The sequence below is a fragment of the Silurus aristotelis genome (assembly GCF_946808225.1).
Source record: "Silurus aristotelis genome assembly, chromosome: 11".
NCBI lineage: Eukaryota > Metazoa > Chordata > Actinopteri > Siluriformes > Siluridae > Silurus > Silurus aristotelis.
In genome coordinates, this window is record NC_139584.1 from 455,765 (window position 1) to 468,264 (window position 12,500).

Below are 12,500 nucleotides of genomic sequence, written 5' to 3' on the forward strand. Positions count from 1 at the left end.
CACACACACACACACACACACAGCTTTAATATTTGTTTTTGTCTATAAGAGTTCGGGTTACTGCAGTTCTGAAGACACGCCTCCATGCACTCTGATTGGCGGACAGGATTCACACACAAGTGAAAACATTTGACCTTCAAATGACCTTGTGTGTGGACTTCTAGGATTAAAAAATAAATGCTTTAAAAATAATAATATTCTACTTTATAGTTTTGCTATAAACAAACACAAACCCTGCAGAAATACACAACAATACAAAACCTTTATTTTCATCATTTCAGAAAAAAAATTATATGACATCATCATCATCATCATCAAACAGAGACAACAGAATGCTGCTGATGACTACAAGACCAGAGTGAGATGTTCATTGTGCAAAAATGAAAAAGAGAAAAAAAAAAACAACTATAAAAATAATACAATAAAATAAAAAAAAAGAGAGAGAGAGAGAGAGAGAGAGAGAGAGAGAGAGGGGGGGGGGGGAGGGAGAGAACAGCAGAACCTCAGTGAGATACCAGGACCAGAAGAAGGGAGAAGTCATGAAGATAAACTCCGAGCGCCACAGCAGTGTTTCTCAGCCAATAGAAAGCAGTCCAGTTAAATAAAATAAATCACTTCCTGTTTCCCAGGTTACCTGGCTGTGTGTGTGTGTGTGTGTGTGTGTGTGTGTGAGAGACAGATCACTGCTTGGCTTTTTTCAGGATGGTTCCCACGGCGGAGATGACGGTGGTCTTGGTGCCGCTGGCGGTGGTGGTGACTGAGACGACTCCGGGCAGCGTGGCGGTGGTAGTGAGCAGAACCGGCTGGGACAAAGTGACCGGAACCGCCGAGTCCCACTTACTCTTTCTCTTCTGAGCGTCTGACACACACACACACACACACACACATATATACATACACACACACACACACACATTTTTTAGGTAGCTCTGCCCCCAAAATCAGTAGTCAGAATGCAACTTCAGGTTGTGTGTGTGTGTGTGTGTGTGTGTGTGTGTGTGTGTGTGTGTGTGTGTGAGTGCCAGACGCTGTGGTACCTGTGGAGGTGTTGGTGGTGTTGGTGGTCACAGCAGAGGAGTTTGTACTCGTGCCTTTCTTCATTCCCGTAACAAACTCAATCTACAACAAAAACACAATTCAACACAACTACACATTTTATTCAATACTACAGATGGCGGAGGGTAGAACTGTGTAGAGTTGTGTAGTGTGAAGGTGTGTAACAATGTTGTGTGTCTGTGTTGTCACCTTTGTTCGCTCCTTCTTGGCTTTCTCCAGTTTTTCCATCTCGATTTTCTGTGCTTTAGCTGCAGTGATAATAATAATAATAATAATAATAATAATAATAATAATAATAATATAACAACAACAACAAATAAATGAATTATTAATAAGAATAAAAAATAAATGAATGATTAATAAGACAGTAAATGTGAGTAATTGAATGTAATTTGATGGAAAACAGAATCTCACCCAGAGACTCGTAATAGGAATCTTCAGACCAGCCGTGAGGATCAAACATGTCCTGAGGAACACGGAGCAGAACATCAGCGTCTCCGTGTCAGAACTGAATCTTCTTCACAGCTCAACACTTATTTATCAAAAATACTACATTTCACACTCACTTTGGGGTAATTTGTCCCGAGCTCATCAATTCCACAGTACTGGATCAGCTTCTCATAAATACTGCGCGCACACACACACACACACACACACACACACACACACACACACACACACACACACAATCAGGGTTACAGAGTGTGTTACAGTGTAATACAGCGTGTGTTAGTGTAAAAGTGTGAGACAGTGTGCATTAATGTGTATTACAGTGTGTTAGTGTAATAGTGTTGTGCAGGTTGTTAGTGTGTTACTGTGTTACAGAGTGTGTTACAGTGTAATATAATGTTAGTGTTACAGTGGTAGTGTGTGTGTGTGTTACAGTGTAATACAGTGTGTTAGTGTAATAGTGTTATGCAGGTTGTTAGTGTGTTACAGAGTGTGTTACAGTGTAATATAACGTTAGTGTGTGTTACAGTGTGATATAATGTTAGTGTTACAGTATAATAGTGTGTTAGTGTAACAGTGTTTGTTACAGTATAATACAGTGTGTGTTAGAAATGTACCTGGGGTTACGGAACTCTTTCTTCTTCTGGATGTGGCTGTTGGTATCGAAGTCTCCTTGCAGCTTTCTCTCATACAGTTTATGAATCTTCTCCTGACACACACACACACACACACACACACACACACACAAACACACAAATAAAACCCATCAGCTCGGATTGTCTTGGCTGTATGCTCTGGGTAGTGGTCATGAATACAGGTGAACCTTCACCCCACCCTGAGGTCATGTGCACTCTGGGGCACTTGAGGTACTGAAAATGTTCCCCACCATATGATGTTCCCACCACACACCTCTCACTGAGAACCTGCTCCTGACCAGCTGCGTCACCATAAACACCTGACTGATGGAGATGTTAAGGACACCTTCCAGCAGGTTCTCAGCCCCTGCCCCGCCCTGCTCTGCCCCATGTATGGTGGCGTAGCTTCCTGCAGTGTTCTGAACAGCACCTCTGTGTGAGTTTCGAAGTAGATGGTCATTTTTAACAACCACACCACAAAAGGGGTGTGTAGAGACCTGGGAAGGTGTAGTGTTTGTTCACTCAGTCACTTCCTGTTTACTCACAGCCGTGTGAACTCACACTCGGCTTAACCCTGCAACGCACGTGTGTGTGTGTGTGTGTGTGTGTGTGAAGTGTAAAGAGGAGCATCATAATGGTCAAGTCTGCACAGAGAAGAGTGTGTAGCTGCAGGCACAGGATATTCGTCATGGTGAAGATAAGAACTGAGTGTGTCTGAACACATGAACCACACCCTCACACACACACTCTGACACACACCTTCATGTGCGCGCACACACACACCTGTCCAGACAGCTCCAGTACTGACTGAGGGAATGTGCTGTATGCAAGATGTAAAAACGACAAATTACAAAATAAGGAGAAAAAGCAACAGTAAGGGAGAAGAAAGAGAAAGAAAAAAAGTGTATATGAAAAACAGAGACAGGAGAAGTAATAAAAAAAAAAAAGGAATTTAGGTGTGTGTGTGTGTGTGTGTGGACCTCTAACTGCACTGTTTTATCTGTAGCGTCCAACACACATTCACCCACTTCCCCTTAACACTTTTATTCACACACACACACATGAATATGATGGAATGTAGAGGAGTGCATTGTGGGTAAGACGCCTCAGTGGCGCTGTATAATATACCAGAAAAGAAACAAGAGGAAGAGAACGGGGAAATAATGAGAGTTCGATGAGGAGAGATGAATGTGGGAAAGAGGAGAGGTGGAAGAGGGAAAGAGAACGAGGAAAAGAGGGCAGATAAATGAGGGGAAATAAACAAGGTAGAAAGAGGGGAAGTGGACGAGCAGGTGGGGTATAATAAGGACAGAGCCGAGAGCTGAACAATAGTCGATCGTTTTACGAGTTTAAACTTCAGTCCAAATAAAACTGCTTCTACACCATGATTTATATCAAAACACCAACATCTGACCTTCTTCTGACCTTCACCCTGTCTGGATCTGTTCCAACCTGCAACGGGTTCATCTGCTGGGTTAACCCTTCATTCACACGTGTGTGTGTGTGTGTGTGTGTGTGTGAGAGAGAGAGAGAGAGAGAGAGAGAGAGAGAGAGAGAGAGAGAGAGAGAGAGAGAGAGAGAGAGAGAGAGAGAGAGAACACACCTGTAGGTGGGTGGGGCAGCGGCCAGGGGGCTCAGGAGGAATACGGATTTCCTCAGGAGACATGTTCCTCACTTTCTCTGAAAACTGGGCTGAAACCACAAATTCATTCATTAATTAAGACACACACACACACAGTATATGTATACCTAAAAATTTACACACACACACACACACACACACACAGTATATGTATACCTACAAATTTACACAAACACACAGTATATGTATACCTACAAATTTATATACACACAGTATATGTATACCTACAAATTTATACACACAAACACACACACACACAGTATATGTATACCTACAAATTTATACACACAGTATATGCATACCTACAAATTTATACACACACACACACACACACAGTATATGTATACCTACAAATTTACACACACACACACAGTATATGTATACCTACAAATTTATACACACACACACACACACACACACACACACACACACACACACACAGTATATGTATACCTACAAATTTATATACACACAGTATATGTATACCTACAAATTTATACACACACACACACACACACACACACAGTATATGTATACCTACAAATTTATACACACAGTATATGTATACCTACAAATTTATACACACACACACACACACAGTATATGTATACCTACAAATTTACACACACACACACACACACACACACACACACACACACACACACACACAGTATATGTATACCTACAAATTTACACACACACACACACACACACACACACACACACACACACAGTATATGTATACCTACAAATTTACACACACACACACACACACACACACACACACACACACACACACACACACACACACAGTATATGTATACCTACAAATTTACACACACACACACAGTATGTGTACCTACAAATTTACACACACACACACACACACACACACACACACACACACAGTATATGTATACCTACACATTTATACACACACACACACACAGTATATGTATACCTGCACATTTATACACACACACACACACACACACAGTATATGTATACCTACAAATTTATACATACACACACACACACACACACACACACACACACACAAACACACACACACACAGTATATGTATACCTACAAATTTATACACACACACACACACACACACACACAGTATATGTATACCTACAAATTTATACACACACACACAGTATATGTATACCTACAAATTTACACACACACACACACACACACACACACACACACACACACACACACACACACAGTATATGTATACCTACAAATTTATACACACACACACACACACACACACACACACACACAGTATATGTATACCTACAAATTTATACACACACACACACACACACACACACACACACACACACACAGTATATGTATACCTACAAATTTATACACACACACACACACACACACACACAGTATATGTATACCTACAAATGTATACACACACACACACACTATATGTATACCTACAAATTTATACACACACACACAGTATATGTATACCTACAAATTTACACACACACACACACACACACACACACACACAGTATATGTATACCTACAAATTTATACACACACACACACACACACACACACACACACACACACACACACACACACAGTATATGTATACCTACAAATTTATACACACACACACACACACACACACACACACACACACACACACAGTATATGTATACCTACAAATTTATACACACACACACACAGTATATGTATACCTACAAATTTATACACACACACACACACACACACAGTATATGTCTACCTACAAATTTATACACACACACACACACACACACACACACACACACACACACACACACACACACACACAGTATATGTCTACCTACAAATTTACACACACACACACACACACACAGTATTTGTGTACCTACAAATTTACACACACACACACACACACACACACACACACACACACACACACACACACACACAGTATATGTATACCTACAAATTTATACACACACACACACCGTATATGTATACCTACAAATTTATATACACACACACACAGTATATGTATACCTACAAATTTACACACACACACACACACACACACACACACACACACACACAGTATATGTATATCTACAAATTTATACATATACACACACACACACACACACACACACACAGTATATGTATACCAACAAATCTACACACACAAACACACACACAGTAAATGTATACCTACAAATGTATACACACACAGTATATGTATACCTACAAATCTACACACACACACACACAGTAAATGTATACCTACAAATTTATATACACACACACACAGTATATGTATACCTACAAATTTATACATACACACACACACACACACAGTATTTGTGTACCTACAAATTTATACACACACACACACACACACACACACCGTATATGTATACCTACAAATTTATACACACACACACAGTATATGTATACCTACAAATTTATACACACACACACACACACACACACACACACACAGTATATGTATACCTACAAATTTATACACACACACACACACACACAGTATATGTATACCTACAAATTTACACACACACACACACACACACACACACACACACAGTATATGTATACCTACAAATTTATACACACACACACACACACACACACACACACACACACACACACACAGTATATGTATACCTACAAATTTATACACACACACACACACAGTATATGTATACCTACAAATTTATACACACACACACACACAGTATATGTATACCTACAAATTTATACACACACACACACACACACACACACACACACACACACACACAGTATATGTCTACCTACAAATTTACACACACACACACACACACACACACACACACACACAGTATTTGTGTACCTACAAATTTACACACACACACACACACACACACACACACACACACACACACACAGTATATGTATACCTACAAATTTATACACACACACACACACCGTATATGTATACCTACAAATTTATACACACACACAGTATATGTATACCTACAAATTTATATACACACACACACACACACACACAGTATATGTATACCTACAAATTTACACACACACACACACACACACACACACACACACACACACACACACACAGTATATGTATATCTACAAATTTATACATATACACACACACACACACACACACACACACAGTATATGTATACCAACAAATCTACACACACAAACACACACACAGTAAATGTATACCTACAAATGTATACACACACAGTATATGTATACCTACAAATCTACACACACACACACACAGTAAATGTATACCTACAAATTTATATACACACACACAGTATATGTATACCTACAAATTTATACATACACACACACACACACACACAGTATATGTATACCTACAAATTTATACACACACACACACACACACACACAGTATATGTATACCTACAAATTTATACACACACACACACACACACACACACACACACAGTATATGTATACCTACAAATTTATACACACACACACAGTATGTGTACCTACAAATTTACACACACACACACACACACACACACACACACACACACACACACACACACACACACACACAGTATATGTATACCTACACATTTATACACACACACACACACACACACACACACACACACACACACACAGTATATGTATACCTGCACATTTATACATACACACACACACACACACACAGTATATGTATACCTGCACATTTACACACACACACACACAGTATATGTATACCTACAAATTTACACACACACACACACACACAGTATATGTATACCTACAAATTTACACACACACACACACACACACACACACACACACACACACACACACACACACACACAGTATTTGCGTACCTACAAATTTACACACACACACAGTATATGTGTACCTACAAATTTACACACACACACACACACACACACACACACACACACACACACACACACACACAGTATATGTATACCAACAAATCTACACACACAAACACACACACAGTAAATGTATACCTACAAATGTATACACACACAGTATATGTATACCTACAAATCTACACACACACACACACACACACACACACACACACACACACACACACAGTAAATGTATACCTACAAATTTATATACACACACACACAGTATATGTATACCTACAAACACACACACACAGTATGTGTACCTACAAATTTATACACACACACACACACACACACACACACACACACACACACACACACAGTATATGTATACCTACAAATTTATACACACACACACACACACACACACACACACACAGTATATGTATACCTACAAATTTATACACACACACACACACACACACACACACACACACACACACACAGTATATGTATACCTACAAATTTATACACACACAGTATATGTATACCTACAAATGTATACACACACACACACACACACACACACACACACACACACACACAGTATAAGTATACCTACAAATTTATACATATACACACACACACACACACACACACACAGTATTTGTGTACCTACAAATCCACACACACACACACACACACACACACACAGTAAATGTATACCTACAAATGTATACACACACACACACACACACACACACACACACACACACACACACAGTAAATGTATACCTACAAATCTACACACACACACACAGTAAATGTATACCTACAGTATATGTATACCTACAACTTTATACACACACACACACACACACACACACACCTGTCCGGTTTGCACACACACACACACACACTGAATTTTGGTTACTTTTAAGTTAATTTCTAAGTTTGATTTTGGTTCTTTTTCTCTTCACTGGGCTTCTTGTTTTTCTACAGTCTCACTCTCACTTTCTCTCCCTCTTCCATTCTTTCCCTCATTCTCTCTCTCTCACTGTGTTGTTACTTGCTCCTTATGTCAGGCCCAGAATAACAGAGAAAAAGACAGGAGTGAAACATGCCTCAGTTTGCCAAGGTTTATTGCTCACACACACACACACACACACACACACACACACACACACACACACACACACACACACACACACACACACACACACACACACACACACAGGGTTGGGCCGGGTGTGGCAGCTTAGATCTGGCCTCCAGCCCAGAAACAAAAAGAAAAAACCCACAGGGGGAAGAAAAAAAAAAAACAGCCTGTTGCGATAGAAACCTGATGAGGTAAAACACACACACACACACACACACACACACACACACACACACACACACACACACAATTCTATAAAACAGTGCTGTGGTTCTGTTTCACTTTTCTGTATTTTCAGGATCACAAAGTCGCATGTAGACAGCAGTGTAAAGTTTCTCAGACTGGACAGCAGCACATCAGCGCACCCTAGTGGTGCTGAGTAGTTTAGTATTTGTCCCTTTGGTGTTGCCTCAGTAGATTGCAGACTGTACACAAGTGAACACTGATGAGCAGGATGGAGTTTATTATACAGCAGGCAAGTGTAAGCATCTAAATCACAAGGTCCAGACTGTGATGTCTAGACGTCTGGGTGTCTCCAGAACAGCAAATGTTGAGGGGTTTATCCAAAAAAGCTCTGAAGTTAGAAAGACAATGACCTGGATATAGAGCCATGGACACTTGAGGCTCATTACAGCGTGTGAGGAGAAGACCAGCCTGAAGGAGCTCCTTTAGAACAAACTGCTGGAGATGTTGATGCTGGTCCTGATAGAACAGAATCACTACACACACAGTTACAGCCTGCTGTGTAGCTGCAGAACACTCAGAGTCTCCATGATGACCCTGTCCACCACCCATCAGACACATGAGCATCAGGACCAGACCATGGAGCAGTGGCTTGATAAGCTTGATAAATGCGGTTTTCTTTTCTTTGGGCATTGCTTACCTGTGGATGAGATGGTACCTAAATGCACTATGGGAAGAGGGTGATGCTCTGGCTGATGTTCTGCTGGGAAACCTCGCTCTGAGGAACATCACAAAGAGCTCAAAATGTTGACTTTACCATTAAATTTCCCAGATTTCAATCCTTAGAAGCTTCTGGATAAACACGTCTAATCCATGGAGGATCCATGTCTTGGTGTCAGATACCCCAGAAGAGGTGAAGTTCAGGCTGGGCTGGTTAGAAGGTACGAGGAGGAACTACACAAGATCAGATACAAAATATACAATTCCTCTAATCAGACAATTTTTGAGTCCACATGGTGATAAGGGTACAGATCCCACACCTGCTGACCATCAGGGGCTCCAGCACGACTCCCGTGAGTCACTTCAGCAAACATGAATCATTTAGTTATCCGTGTAAAGACGTTCTGTTTCACAGTGAGATGGAAAATCACTTTAGTGAAAACTTTAATGCCAGGCCAAGAGTGTTTTTCTCTCTCTCTCTCACACACACACACACACACACACACACACACACACACACACAGGGGAGTTCCTGGTGCCCAGTAGCACCATAAAACACAGCAAAACAAACAACTTTAGGCAGGCAACCGAGCGTGCTCACACACACAGACACAGAGACACACACACACACACACACTGCAGATTCTTCAGACTTTAGAGGACAAAGCGGATCTGTCAGGACTGCGTGAGACCTTTAGAGCTGAAACTTTGACATTTTCACTCCACAAAAGACAAAAACAGACGTTCAGTTCAGACAACAACGTCTGATTGTCCTGAACACTCACAGCACCAAGCATGAAGAGGAAAAGGGGGGAAAAAAAGAAAACAACAATGTGGAGTCTCTCTCTCTCACACACACACACACACACAGCAGATATTTTCAGTGTATAAATGATGCAATAGATGTTTATAATGTTACAGAATGTATATGGTGTGTGTGTGTGTGTGTGTGTGATGTAACAGTGTTTATTACTTTTTATTTTATTACTTCCTGCACTGGAACTCACTCAGAGCTGATACACTCACTTCAGAAATCAGAAATTAAACAAGTTAACACCTGATCTCACTCTCTCACACACACACACACACACACACACACACGCACAAATGACTCTTCTCGGAAATAAAGGGTTGTGTGTGTGTTATAGAAGTTACTCACCAACCAACTCATTGGGATCCTTCTTCTCACCAGTCACTACATCCTAACACACACACACACACACACACACACACACACCAAAAATATGGTGAATTTATTATTTTATGACGACTTTGTTACCCAAAATATAGGGCGGTGTTCGGGGTGGAGGCAATGGTCGGGGCGGTGTTCGGGGTGGAGGTGGTGTCAGGGCGGTTTTCGGGGTGGAGGCGTTGGCCAGGGTGGAGGCGGTGGTCAGGGCGGTGTTCGGGGCGGAGGCGGTGTTCGGGGCGGTGTTCGGGGCGGAGGTGGTGTTCGGGGCGGTGTTCGGGGCGGAGGCGGTGTTCCGGGTGGAGGCGGTGTTTGGGGCGTTGTTTGGGGTGGAGCTGGTGTTCGGGGCGGAGGTGGTGTTTAGGGCGGTGTTCTGGGTGGAGGCGGTGTCAGTGCAGTGTTTGGTGTGGAGGCGGTGTTCAGGGTGGAGGCGGTGTTCTGGGTGGAGGCGGTGTCAGTGCAGTGTTTGGTGTGGAGGCGGTGTTTGGGGTGGAGGTGGTGTTCAGGACGGTGTTCGGGGTGAAGGTGGTGTTCAGGAAGGTGTTCTGGGTGGAGGCGGTGTCAGTGCAGTGTTTGGTGTGGAGGCGGTGTTCGGGGCGGAGGCGGTGTTCGGGGCGGTGTTCCGGGTGGAGGTGGTGTTCGGGGGGGTGTTCCGGGTGGAGGCGGTGTCAGTGCAGTGTTTGGTGTGGAGGCGGTGTTTGGGGTGGAGGTGGTGTTCAGGATGGTGTTCGGAGTGGAGGTGGTCTCGGGGCGGTGTTCGGGGCGGAGGCGGTGTTCCGGGTGGAGGCGGTGTTCGGGGTGGAGGCGGTGTTCTGGGCGGTGTTCCGGAAGGAGGCGGTGTTTGGGGCGGTGTTCCGGGTGGAGGCGGTGTTCGGGGCGGTGTTCCGGGTGGAGGCGGTGTTCGGGGTGGAGGCGGTGTTCGGGGCGGTGTTCCGGAAGGAGGCGGTGTTTGGGGCGGTGTTCCGGGTGGAGGCGGTGTTTGGGGCGGTGTTCCGGGTGGAGGCGGTGTTCGGGGCGGTGTTCGGGGTGGAGGCGGTGTTCGGGGTGGAGGCGGTGTCAGTGCGGTGTTTGGTGTGGAGGCGGTGTTTGGGGTGGAGGTGGTGTTCGGAGTGGAGGTGGTCTCAGGGCGTTGTTTGGGGTGGAGCTGGTGTTCGGGGCGGTGTTCGGGGCGGAGGTGGTGTTCGGGGTGAAGGTGGTGTTTAGGGCGGTGTTCTGGGTGGAGGCGGTGTCAGTGCAGTGTTTGGTGTGGAGGCGGTGTTCACGGTGGAGGCGGTGTTCTGGGTGGAGGCGGTGTCAGTGCAGTGTTTGGTGTGGAGGCGGTGTTTGGGGTGGAGGTGGTGTTCAGGACGGTGTTCGGGGTGAAGGTGGTGTTCAGGAAGGTGTTCTGGGTGGAGGCGGTGTCAGTGCAGTGTTTGGTGTGGAGGCGGTGTTCCGGGTGGAGGCGGTGTTCGGGGCGGAGGCGGTGTTCGGGGCAGTGTTCCGGGTGGAGGTGGTGTTCGGGGCGGTGTTCGGGGTGGAGGCGGTGTTCGG

General features: G+C 43.4%; 1 protein-coding gene across 1 annotated transcript in view; it reads right to left on the reverse strand.

Annotated features, from left to right (window-relative positions):
• Positions 1-243: 243 nt before the first annotated feature.
• Positions 244-12,500, reverse strand: part of sap30bp (SAP30 binding protein) — a 23,982-nt gene continuing 11,725 nt past the window's right edge. The window contains exons 4-11 of the mRNA XM_083555061.1: positions 10,941-10,983; positions 3,745-3,833; positions 2,124-2,215; positions 1,623-1,683; positions 1,471-1,522; positions 1,246-1,304; positions 1,038-1,119; positions 244-859 (exon numbers count right to left, since the gene is read on the reverse strand). Of these exons, the coding sequence (XP_083411187.1) occupies positions 681-859; positions 1,038-1,119; positions 1,246-1,304; positions 1,471-1,522; positions 1,623-1,683; positions 2,124-2,215; positions 3,745-3,833; positions 10,941-10,983 (657 nt within the window). The 3' untranslated portion in view covers positions 244-680. The remainder of the gene's footprint in view (positions 860-1,037; positions 1,120-1,245; positions 1,305-1,470; positions 1,523-1,622; positions 1,684-2,123; positions 2,216-3,744; positions 3,834-10,940; positions 10,984-12,500) is intronic.